General features: G+C 37.5%; 1 protein-coding gene across 3 annotated transcripts in view; it reads right to left on the bottom strand.

Annotated features, from left to right (window-relative positions):
- Positions 1-20,285, bottom strand: part of NUP107 (nucleoporin 107) — a 36,501-nt gene extending 16,216 nt beyond the window's left edge. The window contains exons 1-14 of one of the 3 annotated variants that reach the window (XM_032221420.1): positions 20,076-20,285; positions 18,950-19,026; positions 18,245-18,316; positions 17,924-18,066; positions 15,793-15,925; positions 12,672-12,775; positions 11,832-11,959; positions 10,543-10,591; positions 10,061-10,132; positions 9,566-9,654; positions 6,569-6,647; positions 5,694-5,807; positions 3,818-3,908; positions 2,965-3,041 (exon numbers count right to left, since the gene is read on the bottom strand). In XM_032221420.1, the coding sequence (XP_032077311.1) occupies positions 2,965-3,041; positions 3,818-3,908; positions 5,694-5,807; positions 6,569-6,647; positions 9,566-9,654; positions 10,061-10,132; positions 10,543-10,591; positions 11,832-11,959; positions 12,672-12,775; positions 15,793-15,925; positions 17,924-18,066; positions 18,245-18,316; positions 18,950-19,026; positions 20,076-20,083 (1,236 nt within the window). In that variant the 5' untranslated portion in view covers positions 20,084-20,285. Of the gene's footprint in view, positions 1-2,964; positions 3,042-3,817; positions 3,909-5,693; positions 5,808-6,568; positions 6,648-9,565; positions 9,655-10,060; positions 10,133-10,542; positions 10,592-11,831; positions 11,960-12,671; positions 12,776-15,792; positions 15,926-17,923; positions 18,067-18,244; positions 18,332-18,949; positions 19,027-20,075 lie in introns of all 3 variants that reach the window. The other 2 variants (XM_032221421.1, XM_032221419.1) reach the window with 2 other exon arrangements.
- Positions 20,286-24,231: the final 3,946 nt, after the last annotated feature.

Below are 24,231 nucleotides of genomic sequence, written 5' to 3' on the forward strand. Positions count from 1 at the left end.
ACCGTCGTCTGGGTAGTCACTGATTTGTTTTCCAAGCAAGTTCATTTCGTCCCTTGCCACAAAATTCCTTCCGCCAAGGCGTTGGCTAAATTGTTTCTTTCCCACATCTACCGGTTGCATGGGGTTCCCGACCGTATTATCTCCGATCGTGGAGTCCAATTCACATCTAAATTTTGGAAGGAGTTCCTTGCACGCATTGGTTCCACCCAAGGCCTTAGCTCCGCCTACCATCCTCAGACTAATGGCGGCTGTGAACGTACTAATTCCGTCCTTGAACAGTATTTACGTTGTTTCATCAATTATCAACAGGACGATTGGGTTGACTTGTTACCACATGCTGAAGTGGCCTATAACAATTCGGTTCACTCCAGTACGGGCTTCACCCCTTTCCGGGTCGTTTACGGCCAGGATTTTGTTCCTATTCCCGAACTGCCTACGGCCCAACCTCAGGTTCCTTCCGTTGCAGACTGGAGCGAACGTCTCAGTCGCCTTTGGCCCCTGACTCTTTCCACCTTGGACGCTGCCCATAAGGCTCATAAGAAGCAGGCTGATAAGAAACGCTCTCAGCCCTATGATTACCACGTTGGAGATTTAGTGTATTTGTCCACGAAATTCTTGCATACTACACAAAAATCGAAGAAATTGGGTCCCAAGTATGTTGGCCCTTTCCCAATTGTTAAAGTTATCAATCCTGTTTCGGTTCGTTTGCAATTGCCCAAGCATCTGAACCGTATCCACCCGGTGTTCCACATTAACCTCATCAAACCAGTTCGGGTATCCAACCTCAGGCCCGCGGATGACCCTCCACCTGCTCCCTTACTTGTGGATGGAGAACATCATTTTGAAATTCGTGACATTCTTGATTCCCGTAGGCACCGTAATCGCATCCAATACCTTGTGGCTTGGAAACATTTCCCCCCCTCTCACACGGAATGGGTTGATAAGTCCCACGTTCGTGCGCCCCGCTTACTCCAGAGATTTTATGCTTCTTATCCCGACAAGCCTTGACTTCCCTCCCCTCCCTTTTTCATTTGTTTTCTTATTTGTCTGTTTCGTTTGTTTTTTCTTCCAGGCCTGACAGCCTTTTTCCGGGGGACGGCCGGATGTCAGCTTCTGCTTTGCTGTTGCTTCAGCTGCCATGAAACGGGAAGGGGGGGGGCGTGTATGTGGGAGGGATTTAATTGACGTGCTGGAGGAAGGTTCTAGGATGTACCAGTCGTTGGGAGTACGCATGCGTACGTGTTTCCCGCCTGCATCAACGGCCTACACATTCCATCTTCGGCCTGTCTGTTTGAAGTTATCTCACACCTGACATTTGAAGGACTTATGATTGGACTGGAGCTTTGATCCTAGGGGGGGGAACGGGTTTCCCTATATATCAATTGCTTTCGCGCCATATTATTCAGATCTTGCTTCACTACTGCTCGCTTACCATTTATAATTAGTAAAAGTACTTTGGATTTCCAACCCATGGAGTCTCTTAGTCTTCTTTCCTAATTATGGAGTGGAGTGGGCCCTGACACATCTGAAGCAATCAAAACAATAAAATACCATAAGCTGTTTCTGCAGGTAAGACAGCATAAGAGGATGCCTTTGTCCTGCCAAAATATGAAACCCCTAAGATTGAGGCTTGCATGAAAAAAATGAAGCAAGACCAAGTAAAGACTGAAATTCAAGGCAATATGCCTAAATTCTATTCCATCCACTTGTCTTAGATGATTAAACAATTACTGTGCCAATGCTAATGTAGTGAATTAACATTGTATTGATATTGAAGAGAAAGGAGCTGATCACTGGTGGGATTCAAAATGTTTTACTATCGGTTCTGTGGACGTGGCTTAGTGGGAATGGCATGACTTAATGGGCGTGGCTAGGTGGGTGTGACAGGGGAAGGATACTGTAAAATCTCCATTCCCACTCCACTCCAGGGGAAGGTTACTGCAAAATCCCCATTCTCTCCAGATCAGCTGGGATTCAGAACGCAGAGAATAGATGGGGGCAGGGCCAATCTGAGGTGGTATTTACCAGTTCTCCGAACTACTCAAAATTTCCACTACCAATTCTCCAGAACTGGTCAGAATCTTCTGAATACCACCTCTGGAGCTGATGCTCAGACTGATGCTAATTAGTGAAATATTGCAATGCATTAAAGTTTCATCTAGTCATCACATTTCCCCAAAATGGAAAGAACTACCAATCTCCAAGAGAGGTTACATACTCCTATGTACTCTGCCATCACCTGCTACTCTCCATCCTAGGAAACCAGCATGCATAATAAACCATACAATTCCTTATTAAGATTATATTTAATTTTGCAGTATTTTTTTCAGAGTTCCGGGAGCTGTATACAACTGGAGAAAAATGATTGGCAGAAGATATTCTACAGGAGGAGAGCATATAACATTTACTGTATTTTTCAGAGTATAAGATGCATCTCCCCCTCCAAAAAAAGAGGATAAAATCTGGGTGCATCTTATACAATGAATACAGCATTTTTGACCTCCCGAAACCCCGCCCCTTCACAAAAATGGATGTGCAGAGTTTGGGAGGCCTGCAAAGTGCTCCTGGAGGCTGGGGAGGGCAAAAATAAGCGAAAAATTGACCATTCCCCCACCCCCCCAGCAGCACTTTGCAGGTCTCTCAAACTCTCTGCATGCCCTGTTTTTTCACCAAAAATTAGGCGCGCAGAGGGTTTGGGAGGTCTGCAGAGTGCAAAAACCTTTTTTTTAATTTTACCTCTTCAAAATCTTGTTACGCCTTATACTCCAGTGCATCTTATACTCCGAAAAATACAGTATTTAATAGAATGTTTAAATCCTGGGATTGGAATGTTCCAAGTACTGCAGAAGGCATGCTAAAATGCTCTTACGTTCACATAATTATAAAATACATCCTGATAATATGCTTATGCTGCTACTGGCAATATTACAGTAGAAGTGAATAGTAGATTTGTAAGTTTCTTACCTTTTCTGCAAGTCGCCAGCAACTGATTTTCCAAATGCATCTGTATGGGTTTCCTTCTACTGGCTCTAGCTCTTGTCCTATTTGTAAGAAGTAATTTTATGAAGTGGTGTAGCATGAAGCAGGGATAAGAAAGTGCGCATTCTGAAAAAGCAAGTTGTCTCCACCACAAAAAAATTCATGTCATTTCATATAAGAAAACTCTGGGACAATACAGCTTTAATAGTTCTCTAGTCAAATCATCTCAGTTTTTGCACTGAAATCTCTCTACTACTAGTTTAATAGGTAATCTTGTAGTACGATTAAATCATGGTCTATGGTTACATCCACATTCTTGGTTAAATGAGTATTTTAAACCACAGTAAAAGCCCACCTCTTAATGTTTATTCTTTAAAATCACAGACTTTCATTTTAGGTGCAGTAACAAACTGAGGTTACACCAAACTGGGTTAGTGTACTTTAAATTAAATGTAAAAGGAAAGGAGGGAACTAGAAGGTATACAACTAATTATGGATCCTGTTACTGAGATATTAAATTTGAAGCAGGCAGTTCCTGGAAATTGTGATAAATCTTTAAGAAACATTGCAAAGAAGAAATCTGGACCCTTTATATCAAATTTGGAGATAAGGCTAGATTGACTCTTATTTCTATTATAATTAGGGACTTAACTTTATATTTGTTAACTATATTTTATGAATATGTAACCTTGAATGAACTGAAATAAATACTTTTTCCTTTCAAAGTACACAGTTGTAGAAAACAGCTAAGGACAAACATGTTAAAATAAAGAAACAAAACAGTGAACCTTGTCATTCTTTGTTCTATATATGCTTATGTCATTGTTCATTTCAATACCTCCACTCATGTTAGGATCATGGTACAGTTTCCATCCTTCAAGTGTTGCAGCTCTCCAGGCCTGGCCACACCTTTTGCAGAGTCTTTGGGCCTGCCGATGACGTAAAAATATTCAATGCTACAGATAATTCTGTTGTTTTGCAAAGTGATTTCGACTATGTATCTGAATGTCATCTATTTGGCAACTTCAAATTTTGATTAATAAATGCTGTTTTACATATTGGTAAACGTAATCAGAATGTCGTATAAGCTAGGTGACAATTGATCTAGCAGATGACCCTCTAGGAGTGCGCTCTATGGTTGTGGGCTGGCTGCTGGAAGACTCTCTGTCCGGAAGACTCTCTTACAGAGTCTTCCAGCAGCCAGCCCACAACCATAGAGCGCATTCCTAGTGCGCCGCTACTGGAAGACTTGGCAGCCGAATTTGGGAGTTTGGAACCAGAGAAGATGTTATGCTCGGAGCTGCTGCAGGGAGAGCTGGGCAACTCCCCCCTCCGGCCAGGCAGAATGCCACTCCCCAACCTAGCAGTATCTCAAGCGGCAAGCAATGCGAGCGCCTTTTTCCCCTCTGGCTCCTGCAGCTTGGTGCCTTCAGGATACCGCTATGTCAGTGAGTGGTGCTCTGCCTGGCCAGAGGCTGGGGTTGTCGAGGGGGTTTATTTTCAGGGGTGGGCTTATATTTTTGCCCACGTGAAAAATGTGGCAAGGCTTTAGTTTCAGGACAGGTTGTATTTTCGGGGAAACATGGTAATGTTTTACCTGTAAATGACACTTTCTGCTTTAATCACAATAATACGTATACGAACAACCACTTTAAACTCAATGTAAATTGTTCTAAACTTAACTGTAAAAAAATATGATTTCTGTAATAGAGTTGTCAAAATCTGGAATGCTCTAACTGATTCCATTGTCTCAGCTACAAATTTTTACAATTTCAGTCACAAATTGACTTCCGTGGATCTTACTTCATATTTAAGTGGTCAGTAGAGGGGGCATACATAAGTGCACTAATATGCCTATTGTCCCTGTCATTGTATTTTTATTCATTTATTCTTGTTTTTATTTTTGTTTGACAAATTCCAATAAATAAAATAAATAAATAAAAGAATCTGAGAGAGATAATTTTTGCTAAAAATCTGGTTGATCTGTATCAAAATAGAACAGTACAGCTTCATCTTTTAAAAACTTTGGTCTGAACATTTACTCTAAAATTTTAACGGTTAACATCTATTCAATCAAAGATACAAGTCTTATTATTCAAAGTTCCGTTCAATGCATCAAGCATAGTTTTAAATGCGACAGTTTATTCCAAGCTTATATAATTAATGACCAAAATATATGATTTTGCCAATTAAACGTTTCCTAGCTGCTTAAGGAATTTAATGTTATTATTTTTTATATATTTATTAATTAAATTTCTATGCCATCCATTTCCTTACAAGGTGACTCTGGGTGGCTTACAAATTAGTTAATAATATTGATAAGCAACAGAATACTTTTATTACTTCACGGATACTCTTTATGACACAAATTCACAATTCCACAGAAGAAACAATGCTGGTTCAGCAGGGTAACTATGATTCTATAGCTATTTGCATAACCTTGTATTTGAGCCAATTTTATATTTCTGTACGAGTTTTTAAATTTTTTATTCCACCTTTATTTTTATAAACAACTGAAAGCGAACATACCTAATACCCCCTCCTCCCATTTCCCCCACAATAACACCCCTATGACATGGATTGGGCTGAGAAAAAGTGATTAGAGCAAAGCTATCCAGCCATCTTTCATGCCTAAGGGAGGACTAGAACTTACAGTCTCCTGATTTCCAGCCTGGTCTTTAACCATTTAACCCAACTAGCTTCCACTGGCTTACCTCATCTGTCATTCCTGCTCTAATGAGAGTAAAAAGGAACTTGAGCAATCGTGCATCATCTTCACGATCTAAATCATCAAGTGGCATTTTCTGCCTTACTGGAGCATCTGGGTCCTAAATAAAGAAATCAATTTAAGGTAAAGTAACAGTAGGCAATTCTATACAGTACTATCCTCTGGATTACTGTACAATTCTACTCTTTAAGAAATCACACAAGGTATTTAAAAACCTTTTCCTCAATTTACTTATCTATTACAGTGCCTGCTTCTCTATTCTCTAAAATTACCAATACATGTATGAAAAATTCAGTTGTATCACTACTTTCTTTTAAATAGTCTCTATCCTAAAAATGTTTTTTCCTTTAGAGATAATGCTTAGCCTCTTTCTTTTAAACTTTTAAGGCATTCAAAAAAAAGCCTGGCATATTTCTAAGGACTCTCCTCAAAAACAAATTGTGACTAATTATTCAATTAATATTTAAATACCACTAAAGATATTTGTTAATAGTGCATAAAATTCACAAAAAAATCATTTAAAGGTAACTGATTTCATATATATACCTTCAGATCCTATTGTTTCCTTATTATTAGTTGCTCCAATTAACCATTTTTTTCTAACTTAAGTCTTATTCTTTTAAATTAACTTTCTGTCCACCTTCCATTCCAGCCTACACTCTAATTTTCATTCCCTTATTATATCTGAATACTACTAATACATTTAATTATTCCTAATGTAATCTATTTGAATGTGTATTAAAACTGAAAATAAAATATTGTCTATTGTAATGGTACTTTAACAAATTGATTTTTATGTAAGAATGTTTGTTCATATTTAATTTAGATGTTTAAGGCCAGGAATTGGTATGTTATACTTACTACTTCAGTCACTAATGGACGTAAACTCCCAGTGAATGTGTTTAACTGCCATTGTTTCAAAATGTGTAATGTATTCTCCCTAAAAAAAACAAAAAAAAAATCAGTAGCACTTACTGAATTAAATATTCTAATGTTATAGTTATGTAGTGATATATTTCAATAGTTCATATCCAAACATCCAAATGAATGTCCATATGGTTTTATTACATCAACTATCACCTATCCTTAGACTTTATGTATTTATTTTCCACAATCTATTTTAATAATTTATGCAAGTTTCCATGTACATATATTTTAAATGGCAATTGTGATAACTTTCTCCAGATATTGTTCCCACGCAGAGATTTATATTGGAGATATACAGTACAGCTCCATAAACAAAACAAGGAAACCAGTGGTGGGATTCAATTTTTTTTACTACTGGTTCTGTGGGCGGGGCATGGCTTGGTGGGCATGGCAGTGGCAATCCATTCCCTCCCCACTCCAGGTGAAGGTTACTGCAAAAACCCCATTCCCTCCCAATCAGCTGCGACTCGGCAGGAAGAGAATAGATTGGTGCGGGGCCAGTCAGAGGTGGTATTTACTGGTTCTCCGAACTACTCAAAATTTCCGCTACAGGTTCTCCAGAATTGGTCAGAACTTGCTGAATACCACCTCTGAAGGAAATAAAATGATCAAAACACCTCACCAGCAATCAACATGAGCACAGATTGACACCAAAATTAACATCATACCAACAATTAAGATGCAAACAATACCCCAATCAAGGAACTGCCATCAAGCTAACAGTAAACAGTCCAACCAAAGAACTACCAAGTCCACCACTACCAATACTGACAGGGTAAGCCACTAGAATATAAACTGAGAACAAACCCCACTCCCTACTAGCACTGATGATGTTACTGAGTTTGGGTGATGAAATGTCTGCAAGAAAACAGCCTTTTCAGAGAGTATCAAGGACCTTTCATTTCAACTCTGAGCTACAAATATTTTCCTCTATCGATATGTAGCTCCTTTTGTTTAGAATGACAAAATATTCTTTATAAAGTAGCCTAAGTTGCTCCAGAGACACACTCACTCTCTTTTCATATACATACTAATTTCTCACTCAACCAGCTTTTATGTAAATTAGAACTGAGGTACGTGATCCTTTCAACTTTTTCTAGTGGTATTTCTTCCGAATTTATCGGTGATAAATTATTGGGTTGTTTGCTGACGACCATGATCTTGGTTTTTGAGGTGTTAAGCTTCAAGCCATATTTTTCAGATATTTCTGTGACTCTGCTAATGTGGAGCCAAAGGTCCTCATACTCACTGGCAAGCAGAACTGTATCATCAGCATATCTTAAATTGTTGATCTGAACACCGTTTACTTTTAGGCCAGCATCGATGTTTTCCAGTGCTTCATTGAAAATTGACTCAGAGTAGATATTAAACAAAAGTGGAAGCAGGATACAGCCATGTCTGATCCCTCTTCGTATTTTCAGCCTAGTCTCACATTTGCTACCTGATGCCAATATAGATTCATTATGATTTGGATGTCTTTGTCATGTAGCCTCACTTGTTTCAGGATTTATAATACTTTGCTGTGTCTTATTTCATGAAATACTTTTTCAAAATCAATGAAGCACATGTAAACACTGTGATTAACATCTCTACAACACTGTACAAGAACTTGAATGCTGAATAGGGCATCTCGTGTACCAAGATTGTTTCTGAAACCAAATTGTGTGATACTTAAGACGCTCCTCAATTTTGCTTTATATTCTTGTGTGAATTATTCTCAGGAATATTTTCAGGGTACGACTCATTAAGCTTATTGTTCTGTATTCAGTACACTTCTATGCTCGGTATACTTCCTCTTATATTGGCAAATAAAATCAACTTATAGGATCCTCTTAGATCTATATCCTCATATAACATATAGTTCATACGGTATGGATAGATGGAAGACTACTTGTCTCCAATTGTTTCTGCCTTTCCAGTATCTTCCAGCAGAGTGAGTGTACTCCAGATCCCCTTCATTAAATGTTACAGTTTTGTGGAACTTAAGAAACATTCCTACACTGCTGCAACCCTCACCTTGTGAAACAGCATCCTCCCAAAGATAAGAATGGGGCACTTTCTCTTGGGTTCCAGGCGGCTTTGAACTAAAAGTAAAAGCAAGCTCCTTGTAGCTGCTTTTTCTGTAGCAAAAGGTAAACCCAAACAAGGGAATTTTGATGTATCTCAATAGTGTGAGATATAACACATTTTAATATTTCATGAACCTTTATCAGTTTGTGTTATGGCCCAGCAGGAGCCGTTGGAGCTGCCATCAGACTCCAATAGCGAGGGGCCCTATGAGTCGGCTCTGGAGGATGTGGAGGACCCTGGACAGGGTTCCGACTCCGAGCAGGGTGCAGAGAGGCTGGTTGGCCACCAGGAGGCGCCTGAGCCTTGGACCAGTGGGGAGGAGACAAGGGAGTGTGATCCTGACATCAGCAGTGAGTTGTTCCTGGATGCCCGGCACCGAAGAGCTAATAGGCGTCAGGAACAGTTGCACAGTTACAGGAGGTAATTGCACTCAGCTGGTGGGCATTCGGCTCCTCTCCAGACTATAAAAGGATTGCTTGTGCACACACACTTTTTGCAGAAGTCAACGCAGGAACTAATGTTGGAGAACATTATTGTGAGCTTGGCAGGCTGGATTGCTGCCACGGCTTATCTGTGCTGGATTGCTGCCCAAGCTTGTCTGTGCCGGTTTGCTGCCAAGGACCTGTCTGTCTGTGAATAAATTGAGTAAAGTATCTTCGGCTCGGAGTGTGCTTTGGTGTGGAATGAGGGTGGTCAGAACAGTTTGATATATAGTGTTTTAATATGTTATAAATTAATATCCAATATATCATGGAAACTAGAGGTTATCACGACATTTGGCACAGAGTATATGGGTTTTAAATGCTTGTAATATATGATTATAAATGCTCGTGAATGCTCAATAGTAGATCAATAACTTACCAGTATACAGACTTTGCATAAAATTCAATATTCTCAGAAAAGTCTCCAATTTCATCCTTTGCAATGCTCTCTAACCAGTCTACCACCAACTGAAAAGTTAAAAAGAATTACAAAAATAGGATGAGTAATTTATCTCCCACTATATTCCCACTATTGGATAGTTTAAAAAAAAAAGCCAATTCTAACTCTAAAGTAAATTTCATTAGTTTTTTTCCTGAAATATGAAAGGACAGCAGCCTATCTCAGATTACTTCCTCACATTCATCCATCCATTTCAATCTATATTTATGTTTGGGTTTGCCACCAATGTGCCTGGGTTTGTCAATGGTCATGGGGTGATAGGAAATGCAGCTGCTTTGATGATACTGACTGTATAAAAACATGGCATTTCTCTGAATAAATTATAAGTATTAAGGGCAGAATTGTACAGTGATTTTGTTGCTATCTACCAGTCCCAGGAAACAGCACTGAGAGAATTTCTGTTTTTTGTCATACCTGGCTTTGTCGCACCAATGAGTCTCTCTGGAATAGATTGTTCACAATAGTCTTTTCACTGGCATTTATAAGCTATGGAAAAATAAGTCCATTTTCAAATGACTGAAACACTATTCATATAATATTTTAATATCTTCCATGTTCATTCAGTAGAATACATCTATTAGAACAATGGCTCTCTACAACAACTCTACTATTCTTATAGCATCTTCCAAATCTCCTTGTGGAGATTAAATCATGAAGTGCAAGAGCCAAGTGAAAGTTCTGTTTCAGAAACAGAAGTACACAGTAGTGCTGAAAGCTACCATTTGCACTTTTTGGCTTTTTAAGGCAACATCTAAAAAAATGTATAGCTGTTTTAATTATTTACTTCCATAGTTTTTCCTAGTTGTATTAGATATTTTAAAGAGAGCGATATTTGGCTAAACAATAATATACTTTAGATTTGTTTTGCAAAACAAAATGAGTTTGACAAAACTTACTGCAAGATCAAACATAGTTTCATCTTCCATAGCAGACTGTATTCTGTCTCTAGGTTCAAAAGACAAAGCAAATAATCATATATGATGGACAAACATGAAAACATATTTACTAATATACAGTATATAGGGATTTTAGAGACGATGGTAACAGAGTGACAGCTCTTTTATGTGCTCTTGACTTTTTATTTATTTGTTTTATCTAGTTTTAATCATGTAGTCTTAGTCCTTTTTTGGTTTCATTAAACACACACCTCTTACTACAAATTAAAACATTAACAGTTATGAAATCTAGGTGCAGTTTTTATGATAACTTTGCAATTCTATTTCTGACTCGTACAGAGTGTTGCAGAAATTACATGTATCTTCCATTTTTCCACATGGTCTTGCTTTTGATGCCTTACTAGTAGTTGTGCTATGTATTCCACAGAGGGCTTAAAACAGTATTGTTAAACCTCCAAGAAGTTTATTTAATATTTTCTTTCATGTTTTTCAAATTACCATATTTTTCTGAGTATAAGACACACCAATATTTTGAAGAGGCAAATTAAAAAAAAGTTTTTGCACTCTGCAGACCTCCCAAAACCAGCCTGTTTTTCGTAAAAATGCTCCTCGCTTTTTAAAAAAGGATATGAATAGCCTTTAGGAAGCTTGTAGAGTGTTCCTGGGGAGTACCCCCCCGCAAGAGCAAAATCGGCCTGTTTTTCATCAAAAAAAAGGCACGCATAGCTTTTAGGAGGCTTATAGAATGCTCCTGGGGGGGATGGGCCGTTTTTTGCTCATTTCTGCCCTCCCCAGCCCCCAGGAGCACTCTGAAAGCCTCCTAAAGGCTATGCACGGCCATTTTGGTAAAGGAGGTGGGATTTCGGGAGGCAAAAAATGCTGTATTCAGTGTATAAGACGCACCCAGATTTTCAGCCTCTTTTTTGAGGGAAAAAGGTGTGTCTTATATTCTGAAAAATACAGTTATGTGATACAAAATCTTATTCCTCTGCTACATTCTGCATTGAATTATCTATTACTCAATCACAAGATAAATAAATACACTTTAGACTGAAAACATACTGGAACTTCCTAAGTAATAAATGCAATAGGACTACAGATAGGATTGCACTGCAAATGTATGAATAACATAATTTCTTGAACAACATTCTTTCTGAGAGTGAAGAAAAGTTTCTTATAAATTTTTTGTTTACTTTGTATAAGAAACATTTATTTTTTATTCAAATATGGACTGTAACACAAGAAGGTAATATGTTGAGGAAAGAGTTGAGTGGCTTTTATAGAGTTACCTGTAAATTGATGACAAGAGTCTCCATGTTACCATTTCTTGCTTTAAAAGCCACAAAATACTAGCAGTTTTGGAAAATTTCTGTTGTCCAGGAGTTGCTCGATACACGATTTTTTGAAGAATGTTTAGCTGATGTTTGAAAAACAATGAAGAGCCACTTTATTTTGTTTTGTTTTATTCATTATAATTTAATTCATTGTGTAGTATAAAATAACAATTTATTGTTTACTATGTTTTACATCTTCAGTGAGTATATTCTTAGATGGTAGAATGGAAAGAACAGTTTTCAGGCTTGCAGGATAGATTTTAGAAGAAAGTTCCTTGCTTACACAGAATAGTACAAACAAGCTCGGACTATAATTGGGTTTTGATTCTGTAGGAGTGTATTGGCCAAAGGGACTGACTATGCTATTCTAATCTATGGCAAACTCTTGGATTGTAAAAAGTGTAACTGAAAGTCCCAAGAACTGGATATTTCCCCATTTTTGTTTTGCAACATAAACCCCTAAGAAAAAAGAGCGAGCAAGCAAGCTACCTTTCAAAATAAGTTTACAATAAAACATCTAATAGAAAAAGTAGAGGCAAAGGGGAAGAACGTACTGTAGATAATAAAGTTGAAATGATGGTGACTAACTCTTATTTTAAACCACATATTTCAAATAACCAGTTCTACCTTTTATCCAGTGACAACTAGCAAAGCAGCTGTTGTGATTACCTACAAAGAGTCCTTCCATGTCCTACAACATTTGATGAAGGACAAACTTACTATTCAAGCTTATTCTAAATAAAATAATTTGATTAAGCAAGAAATAATTGAATAACATAATAGAATGCTATATACCTGATTACTGCAAGTATCTTCATACTCATCTATAAGTTCAAAAACAGTATTTGAACTGTGCTTTAACAGGGAATGGAGAAAGTCAGGATACATGCTCCACGCAGCTAAAATCACAGAAAAAATGTATTTATGAGTATGATTTGTTTTATGCAATCATTTCTTGCTATGATTTACATTTAGACTCCTAGTCATAATATAGATCATCCTCAACTTATGACAATTGATAGAAATAGAAATCGATTTGGAAACAGAACTAGTTAAAGACTGTATGATAAATGTTGAAGAACCAATAATGTTGGATACATGGGAAAAGATTTGGGTGAGAAATGTAAAATTTACACAAGCCCAAAACTTGAGAGAAAATTTTTATAAGATGTTTTATAGATGGCATTTAGATCCTAAAAAAATGGCTTCTATGTATCTGAACTTACAACCTAAATGCTGGAGATGTGATTGTGTGGACACTACATATTTTCATGTATGGTGGACTTGCAAAAAGGTTAAAGCATTTTGGATAAAAATATGGTGGATTATGCAAAATGTTCTTAAAAAAAGGATAAAGTTTACCCCTCAGTTATTTTTGTTAGGTATTACTGATTGTACAGTTGTAGAGATTAACCTGATTTTGCATTTAATAACCGCAGCAAGACTGCTGGAAGAAGGAAGATTTGCCTACTATTCAAGAATGGACATTGAAAGTAACAAACCTAGCCGAGATAGCCAAAATATCTGCATATCTTAAGGACCATTCAAACGAGAGATACAAACTGGAGTGGAAAAGATGGATTGACTATACCAGTGATGGCGAACCTATGACACGCGTGTCAGTGCTGACACGCATAGCCATTTGGGGTGACACGCACAGGATTTCATGTGATTCATCCTCGGCTCCTGCACGGCCGCCGAGGATGAAAGAATCTGTGCTGGAGGAACAGGGGGGGGCGGGACGTGTGATCTCCCCCGCCCACACTCACTTACTGTATCGCCGCCGCCCCTTTCTGAGCGCAGGGGCTGCTGGTAAGGTGTGCGTGCCGTGCGCACACACGTCATCAGCGCGGCAAGGGAGGACCCGCAGGAGAGGAGCGCGGGAACAGTGCGCGCCTCTCTCCAGTCAGGCCGGCACAGAGAGTCTACTCCTGGGACTGTCGGTTACGACCGCACCACAGCAGGGAACAGCGGAGTGCCAACGGGAACTGTGAGCGCCATTAGCAGCAACTATTGGGGTGCCATGGACTTGTAATTGCCCACAATAACTGAGATAAGTGAGGGGGAGGTTGTGTTAGCTTGTTAGGCTAGTTAACCCCTAATTGGCTATCTATAATTCTATCTGCTGTCACTGGCCCACTGATGGAGCACCCAAAAAATAAAAAACAAAGGTTAAGTAAAGGGAGTGGTAGTGGCAGTGGCCGACCCTTTCAAGAGACATGGAGCGAGATGTATGGCATTATAGAAAAAAATGGCAGATCATTTTGCGTTCTATGTACTGAAACGGTAGTAAGCAGAACGTGGAATATAAATAGACATTTTGAAACTAATCATTCCCAGCTCTTGGAAAAAAGTGAGGATGAAAGGAGGGAATACATTTCCAGGAAGCTACACCTTTATAAGAGCCAATCTAACTCCATCCTTAAATTTATGAAAGGCTCTACAAATTTAAACTCTGCAAGTTTGAGCATTGCTCACTCCATAGCTCAGCATGCAAAAGCGCTTAACAAAGAAGTTACTAAGCAGGTATGTTAAATAATTTGTTTTTGGTTTATTAAATACAATTATATATTGCAATTATACATTTTTGTAGTTTAAACTATAAATTGCGCAAAATTATGTTTTTGTCGAAGTGACACACAACGCGAGTTATGCTCGATTTTTTGCCGATTTTTGACACACCACGCCAAAAAGGTTGCCCATCACTGGACTATACTCAAAACAAATATGGGACTAAGAAATTCCAGATAGTTTATGATTAGAGATTAGGAATTATAAATTATCTAGAGTTAGTTTAGCAAGGAGGAGCTAGAGCTCAATGGAAATACGTTATTAACTATCCTTTTTTGGTTTTTTTTTTAACTGCACCTTAGATTCTCTTTGTTAAAGATTTATACCCTGTATTGGTTCTGGGAAGTCGGGGGGAGGGGGAAGGTTGGGGGGTGGGGGGGATGGGAACCAAACATTTGTAAAAGTTTGTTTTTTCAAAAATGCTCAATAAAAAAAAAACTTATGACAATTGAGATTGGAATCTCATTAGTTAAGTGAAGCAATCATTAAGGAAGATGCTCATGTGACCGCTTTGCTCAATGACTGTAATCCATAGATGGGTTCCCTACAGTATGGTATAGTTTGGCTGAATAGGCAGTAACTCCGGCAGATACGTGACCGTACTGGTTCTATCCTTGGCAGCGCCATCTTGATTTTTTGTTCTGCACATGCGCAGAACAATCTTCATTGAAAAAATGTATTTTTTCCTTATAATGTGCGCATGCGGAGACTGTTTGAAGTGCAAATGCACAAGTGCTCGTGCGCAAAATTTTTCAGGTGCTGAACTGGTAGTAATGGTGGCAGGAACCCACCCCTGCTTTAATCCCAACTCTCCCAGTTGTAGTCATTAAGTACAAAGGGGCACTAGGAGAGGGGGGAGGCCCTGAGGTCATCCTGTGGAAACGTCATGGGCCAGGAGGCCTCGACTGGCTAGGGACCACTGGCATGCAGAAACCTGTCACAGGCCGGGAGGGTAGGGCCCTTTCCCTACTTGGGTCTACTTATTTTACCTTTTTCTATAACTGCTGAAAGAGGCTTTCTAGACTTCAAAATAATCATCTTTGCAAGATTTCACCTTTGCTGACCAGAAACATTCCCACTTCGCTAGCAAAGGCAATCATTCTGAAGGTTAGAAAGACTCTTTACTGGCCAGAAGCCTAGCAAAGGTTTCCTTTCTCTTCCAATAAATTGGTGCCCTATTGTTATTACCCAAGAAAATTCATGAAGAAAAGCTTGTTCAGTTCTCTTCTGTTCACTGTACATTAAGCAACTCAAAAAATATGTATTTTATCTGCTTTTTTCATAGGTTCATTAGTCAATATTGGTAAAGTATTGTTCAAATAAAACAGGAAGATATTCATCTTACCAGCTTCCCCTGGGTCATCCTCATTCAAGAGGACAGCACTCTTTGTGACATCTTCTGCTGCACTATAATCTAAGTTTGTGAACATGACTGAATGTGGAGGTGTAAGTGCAGCTGTCCAGTCACTGTCATCTAACTAAGACACAAAGCATTTTATCAGTATCAAGGCAGATTTGTTTTCTAACTGCAGTCTACTTTTAAGATACACTGATAATAGTACACCATAATCCCAATTATAAATTTGAGAAATGTGAGATAGCCATTAGCTTTCAAAGAAATGATTTTTAGCAGAGCGTTAAAATATATTTTATTTATACTCAGAACAACCTAAATAACCATTATAAGGTTAAAATTTCATCCTTATTATGCATGCATTAAAATGTAATCTAAAAATTCCTTTTATTAGCTACAAAAACTTTATTTCAACAAAGATAAATGTTCCATTATTTTTAAAGGAGTTATATATCAAGACAAGGTTTTATGATAAAAAAAATCAATCAATTCATGAAAGATAATACACCTCCAAAATACTAAAGAGAGAATACCAACTCTCTTCCCATCAATTTAAAGACTGGCATAATTTTGCAGCTTTCAAAATGACAGAAGGAAATAAATTGATGCCTTTATTAATTTACTTATTCAATTTTTATGGCCTCCACTTCAAAACGAGCTATGGCTGGTGACCAATAAAAATTTAAACCAAATACAAACAGAATATAAAAATAATATATTAGCAAATGAAAAAAATCACAACCATGTATTAATATAACCAGGAAACAGGGCATTTCACACACAAAATCCTAGGCCTGGACACATAGCCAGTCTTCAAGGCCTTTTGAAAGCCAACAGAGTCAGGACCAGTGATAAGACAGGTACTTGGCAGAGAAGGCACGTCTCCTGGTCCTGCTAGGTGACATTCTTTGGCTGACAGGACCCTGAACATGTGTATCCTGCCAGACCAAATTGGATGGTTAGAAACAACTGGGAGAAGATGGTATCTCAGGTAACCCAGTTCTAAACCATCAAGGCCTTTAAAGATGATGTAACCAGCATCTTGAATTCCAGCCAGAAACACACTGGCAACCAATGCATGAAGCAGTGGTCTTACATATGACGTATAACTGACACCATTTACTGCTGTGCAGCTTTGTTCTAGACCAGTTAAAGCTTCTGGATGCTCTTTAAGGGCAACCCCATGTATAGTTTATTGCAGGAATACAGATGGGCGAAGTCACAAGGCATGAATGACTGTGAGCAGATGCTTTCGTTTAATAGTAATATACTTACTAGCAGTAACTAGAGCCATCCTATCTGGGCTGCAGAAATTCAGACAACCAGGTGACAACAGCAAAGAGTACTGATGACCTGGATTTTGTAGTTAATACAGAATAGCCATGGGGATAAACTATAGCAACCAATTATATTCTTCTATGTCATAACCCCCTAATGGAGAAGGGTGGGGCTTTCTTGAATATTTTCAGCCTCTCTAAATCCCAAATACTGCAGCATAATTCATAAAACCCATAGTTACTACAGTGGTAATTGTTTTTTCTTTAATTACCCACCAAATAACTCATTCATAAAAACCACAAAATATTATTACTCTGCTATATCTTACATTGATGAAGAGTTAAGATCCAACAAGTTCTTACAAAGTTTTTGATATTAACTTATTAACAAAGTTTTCATATTAACTTAAAGACACATTGGAAAGGAGAAACTGTCCAATGTTGCCAGGGCTCAATGTACACTTTAGCCAGAAAGCATGGCATATCGTTTGGAGAAAAGAATGTGGTAAATGTCCTACTTGGATGAAAGAAAAAACAGGTGTCACAAACTGATTGATTTTGGAGGTGGAAGGACACAGTGCACAACTTATTGCAGTTCCCATTTGTATTTTTTTTTCTCTTAGAACCATACACTAGCAATCTTTCCAAAACGGTTTACAGGAAGAAAATTCCTGTAAGAAAGACTCACACTGTGCTACTTTATGCATATCTCCATGAACATGTTAAAAGTTGGATGAATTTCTGAGATTATTATTTTGTGATAATAGCGGGTTATCACAAAATATAAGTAGGAATTCAACTATCTTATGCATCTGTCTGTCAATTTCTGTTTAGTATGTTCTTACCACAGACAAATTACCAAGGTGCCCAGGAATCGTCACAAAGTAAGGTGATTTCCTCTCTGTGCCTAGGTTGGTAGATATATTTGACTGCTTTGTGGTACTTCGGGTCCGTGGAGTAACTGGAAAAAATGTTTTTGATTTTTTTTCTGAAAAACAGATACTCTTGTGTTTAAAACTTTTAATTTTATTTTGAAAAAAAAAAGAATTCTGGATGACAAGTAGAATACAGGAAATATAAAGGACTATTTTATTAAAGGAATTTTACTGTATGTTATCTGTAATTTTTAATATTTATAAGAAGACATTAAATAAAAAGAATCTTACCAGATTGAGAAAACAGCCCTGGAGTCCTGGGAATTGCTAATCCTTTTGTTGACATGCCACTTAAACTGTCATCTAGGGCAGCCAAAACTAAGAAAAGAAGCTAAGCTAAGAAAATGTATATCAGATTTTGCCTCATTGTATAGAAAGTTCTTCTATCAAATTTTGGTGAGCTGACCCTCAGGTCCTGCAAATGCAATTTTTTTTCTAGTTGGTTAGTTACTGACAACCAAACCAGTTGAGGCTATGCACAAAATTTATTTTTTAAATAAAAACCTTGTCTTATTTCATTAACTGGGAAGTGGAATAACCTAATCATTAATGGCAGAGAAAAATCAAATTCAAGTGTTCACATTTTACACAATGCCACAATCAAGAAAGCCACATTATAATTAGTGCAGTAAAACAACAGGCATTCTGTTGTTTTTTTCATTACAAATTGTGGGTGGTAGTTTGTGTATTAGATTAAATCAGCAAGAAATGTTTGCCATTTAGTTTATTTTAAAATACATTCCAAACAAGAAGAAACACTGATTTTTTTTTAAGATTGAAACCAAGTGGAAAGTTGCACCTATTTTTATTACGAGTGTATTTTTTTCGTTTTCAAGAAAGACACTATTTTTGCAGCACACAAAAATAACGGGCATCTTCCAAATTACATCATTTATGGGATACAAGTTATATATTAACTACAATAATAAAGGATACTTGAAACTTTTTTTTGAGTACTTTGCTTTTGAACTGGCTGAATCATTTCTTGTGAAGACATATTCTGAAAATCATTCCTGAAAAGATAAGAATGAAAATTATTTTGAACTTGGCTCCATATTTTGTCTTCACAGACATAGGATGGATAGCTTTGCCTCCTTTTGACTGGAAAAAAAATATTTGGGAAATTTAGATTTAATTGTATTCCTCAGCAAATCTTCCCTTCTTTATTCACACAAGCAAGTTTTCATGATCAATCACATGTCTATGTGAAGATTTATACAGACAGTGAGGGGCAAGAGCTTCTGACTTATGCATATGTATACGTGTGTGCGTGCATGTGCGCGCGCACACCCACACATACACACTCCCTTCAGGGCTATAATTTTGAATTGGAAAAGGGTGAAAAAAAGCACAATCATCATCAATTCGATGAAATAACCCCTGAATAGGTCTTAATCAATACAGTAAAATGGATATAATCACTGTGGAATGACATTTTTCTTATTAAAATATGAATTGTTCTTAGAACCCTGCCAAAGAGCAAACAGCATGATCTAACAAAAGTGAAATTCCACAGAAAGCACTTCAACAAGACAAAAGCCTCCCTTCTGACTAGTTATCAAAGAGCAAAGCATCTAAGGCAGGTGGTCTCAACTTGGCAACTTTAAGACCTGAGGAACTCTGGGAGTTGAAGTCCACAAGTCTTAAAGTTGCCAAGGTTGGAGACCACTGATCTAAGGAATAGCTTCAATGATGCAGAAGGAGGTCCAGCACTTTTAGTGCCTATGCCATATATATAGTTTTGGGGTGAGGGGAAGACTTCAATTTCCCGTTTTTTATAAAACCTGGTGCTAAATATATCACCCGACCCATTAAAAATATGCCATTAATTGGGAATAAAAATTAGCCCCAGCCACTTTGAGTTTAATATAAAAAGGTGAAACCTTTTTACAATGGGCTTTAAACAATAAAAAACCCATTAATAACAACAATAAATCTGCTACCGTGCCTCCATTGTGCAAAATCAGCGTGGAATAAATCCATGCGATAATAAATAAACCCGTCCATTGTTGAGGAGCCCACAGAAGCCTCCATTATCTGCCTAGGGTCAAAAATAGCTCACCGGTCCATTTGGGCATTTGAGGCCAGTCCAATTCCCAGTCGTTTCTTGAGAGTTCCCGCTTCCGGAAATTAGGTAAGGGAGACCGGAAGTGGAGCAAAGGGGTGAAGTTGGAGCTGCGAGACGACGATGTCTTTGGTCCTGGACTAACCGTCTGGTGAAAACCCCGTTGATGTTTTTTTTTCTAACGTTAGAATGATAATGTACTTCCGGTTTGCAGAAAATCTATCAATCCGTTAACTGCCTTGAAAAAGGCACGTTCATGGAGTTCCTGTCCTCAGATCAGCAAGGAGGGCGCCCTCTACCTCCTTGGAGGATTAGATCCTCATCGATGTATAGAGAGAGACCTGCTTGTTTCCCGTTGCTGCGATAAGAGATCATTTGACGCCCGCTAGATTTGAACTTCTTTGGGGAAACAGCATTGGGAGATAAACAAGGGTTATCTCTGGGCTCTATGTGCAGATAGAGTCTTGGTTATTTTTGGAAATTTTACTGTGGATAAAAATTTTACTGTGGATAAAATCCACTGGGAGAAAAGATTTTATCTGCAGTAGTCTGCATTAAATATTCTGCCTTTATTACTTTTATAAATAACTCAAGACTGCGAACAAAGCTAATATTCTTCATCCCCATTTCCCCACAACTACAACCCGGTGAGGTGGGATGGGCTGAAAGAGCGAGTGACTGGACCAAAGTCACCCAGCAGGCTTTCAAACTTAAAGTGAGACTCGGTTTTCCGGTTTCTAGCCTGGTATCTTAATCACTAACCAAACTGGCTTTTTTATTCAAAAGTAAATCACTGGAGATCAGATTTGACTGCTGGATAACATAAGTAATATAATTCCCTATACTCCCATGTAATTAACAAATTTCTGCCATCCAGATTAGATACTGGGAAACAAACCCAATGAACCAGAATCACTGGTCTCCAACCTTGGCAACTTTAAGACTTGTGGACTTCAACCCTCTGGGAGTTGAAGTCCACAGATCTTAAAGTTGCCAAGGTTGGAGACCACTTGAACCAGATAACACTTGAATACTCTTATGCTAACAGGTTGAAAATGTGTGTGTGTGTGTGTGTGTGATATTTTTATTTAATTAATTTGCATATGGAAATATGGTAACAGGTATAATAGTATAATTATAGTATGTATAGTACAATTTGGCAAGTTTCATAGAAATTGTGTATATAGCCTGTTAAAAAGATCATTTCAGCCTTTTCCCAGGGGAAAGCAATAAATAGTATTTTTTTGCTAACATTTTTGTCATTTGAATCTAGCAGTACCAGTTACATTCACCATCCAGAATAATGCTGCTTTTTAAAAAAATGTTGCTTATAAATTTCACAGAATAAATAGGTCAGCTAGGAATGCTCTCTCCTGCTTTAATAAAGCATGGAATACACCAAATATTTTGTAAAATCCAAATGGCAAAAATAGATGGCAAAGTTTATAAGATAGTCTTCTAACAATGTAATTTAATTCTAATTGTGATGCACATATACTTCTATTCAGATTAAAATAATTCCTGAATCCACAGCACAAGTTTGATGTTTTGAACAGATTGTTGATCTACAGTGTTTTAAGGGCAGACACATCTATAACAAATTGAAACAGACCTGATATTGTTAAATTAGTAATGATAATTGTTAAGTCTAAAATAAAAGTTCATTATCCGGAATTCAGAACCATTGTGAGAATGTAAACATTGTGCTGTATCTTAGTGCTGTATTTTGTGGCAAAGGTAAAATATTGATGTAGTTAATAATTGGATTATTGAGTTCTTTCTATATTGCAAGGTACAAGTTGAAGGTATCAAACACCGATACCACAACTCCCTAAATAACTCAAGATATACTACTAAATACCATGCTGTAAATCTCTTAAGTAGAAACCAACTACCAGTGGATAGATGTATAGTTTTATACATCCTATAACTACTCAACCCTCCCAGGAATTTACTTCCTGCTTTGCCTCTGCATGTTTGATCAGCTGTACAAAATCCTGTAACTCCTCCAGCTGCTGGCATGTGAAACCCCCCAGTAAATTGTAGATTTATGAACTATGTAAAATCTGCCTCAGAGCATTTTTGTGTGCATATTTCAGCTACTGCACATTACTTCCTAAAATGATTGCAACTCAATTAAGCTAGTATTTATAAAATGGTAGGAAAGTTAATGTCAACTTTGTCTCCCTCCTTGCAGCTAGATTAGAAGCAGTTACTCCAAATAAAAGAATCTAAAAAAGAGTATTTATTAAAATGCTAAGATTACAAGACAAGATTTCAGTGAGCATTTTCCATTTTTCCAATACAGCGGGTGAATACTTGTCTCTTTTGTGAAGGAGATGCTGTCTGAATCTTCTGGTTGCTCTGGTACCGCTCATCTTTATTATCATAAAAACCAATTACATTTCAGTATTTTATCTTAGGATCCCTTTAAATTCATGGTTGCAAAGAATAAAAAAGCTATTTGTTTTTCAATGCAGAGGAAATCTTCAATATTTCCTCTTCCTACTTCAATGCAGAGGAAAGTATCAATATTTAGAGCAAAGAAAGTAGAGAAACATGCCAAAGCTTGAACATAATTCAAGCTTTGGCATATTCCTCTACTTTCTTTACTCTAAATATTGATACTAACTTTTCAATTGTTGATATTCTACCACCGGAAGACAATATTGGAAAAGAAAAATAGCCTTATTATGAAAGATGATTCCTATTTATGTGGAAGAAGCACCCACACAATAAGTTAATTTCCCAATGCAGAAAAAATTATCTTATTTCGGTCAGGTTTCTCATTCCTTCCAGTCCTTTTATGGCACAGTTGCAATTAATATAACAATAAAAGAATCCCTAATCACAGTATGAAAAAAACAGAATGAAAATTACCAGTCCTGATAAGGGTCTAAGATTTTTCTAGAGGAGGCATGGATATTCTTCAAACAGGAAATAGTAGTCACTGTACATATTTAGTGTTCCTTTCTCAGCTACATATGAGGGAGGAAACCACTGTACATATCCGAAAGGTGATGATGGGCTAGAAACATGAGTAATTCAAATTAAAATTGAAAGGCATTTTTGGAGCCAATGGAATTCAATAAGAAACCACCTGCTTTAAACCTTTATTTGAAAAAAAAAACACGTATTAATCACACAATGCCTCATAAATGTAGACATCGAGTGTCCTTCACACTTCTAAAGGGGAACAACAATCCCCTTTTCTTAGGGGAATATTAAAAAGAATTGAAGTACTGATATAGTGGATGCTGTAGTGTATACACTGCAATTCAAATTGGAATATAGGCTGGATCTTGTTAATTCAAATTCAAAATGATGGGTAGATTAGATCATGTGCTAATAACATTCCCAAAAACCATGATCACCCTGATAAGGAACTAGTAGATGTTCATCTACTCTTTCTGTCTTTGAAGATTGGCAAGATGAAAGGAATTGGGAGAAAAGCATAAAACCCTTCCCCCTTGGTCAAGAAATAATACAACATACAATCTCTCATCTTGGACTCAAATGTATTTTGCTGTGGCAATTTGTTTTAGGTTTTGGAAATAAAGTTTGAAATTTCATTTTCTGAGGTCTGGTGGTGTCTGTCAAGAAACCAAACTTGATATTGGATTCCCTTCAAATATATTAGTGTTTTTAAGGATATATTATATTTTGTCCTGGAAGAATGAATTGTCCATGAATGATCATGTCCTGCTTTGATTTACTTGATGGGTATTTTTGCTATCACATCCATTCTGAAGTTCCCAAGTGTATTATGTAAACCCCCAATGTCAGGTTAAGCGATTCTGATAGCATTATTGATAACAATTATTCTCTGCAGTGCTTGAAAGGAAATCCGCTTTCTCATCATAGCAACTTTCTGATTTAAAAGTAATATTTTGAGTTGCCATCTATAAACATGGAAGAGTCAATATATCAGGGAAGTGATGAACCATGTTCTATACCTTACGTTTTGCCCCCTTCCATTCAATTGTATCAGATTCTTGGAGAATGCCTGGACAAGTTCCTTCAGTTTTCTTGTCAAGATTTTTCAGGTTTGCCACTGCCTCTTTCCTAGGGCTCAGAGAAAGTGACTAGTTCAGTCACCTAGTTTGCTTTGTGACTAAGGTAGGACTAGAACTCAGAGTCTCTTTAGTTCTCT

The sequence above is a fragment of the Thamnophis elegans genome, chromosome 7 (assembly GCF_009769535.1).
Source record: "Thamnophis elegans isolate rThaEle1 chromosome 7, rThaEle1.pri, whole genome shotgun sequence".
Lineage (NCBI taxonomy): Eukaryota > Metazoa > Chordata > Lepidosauria > Squamata > Colubridae > Thamnophis > Thamnophis elegans.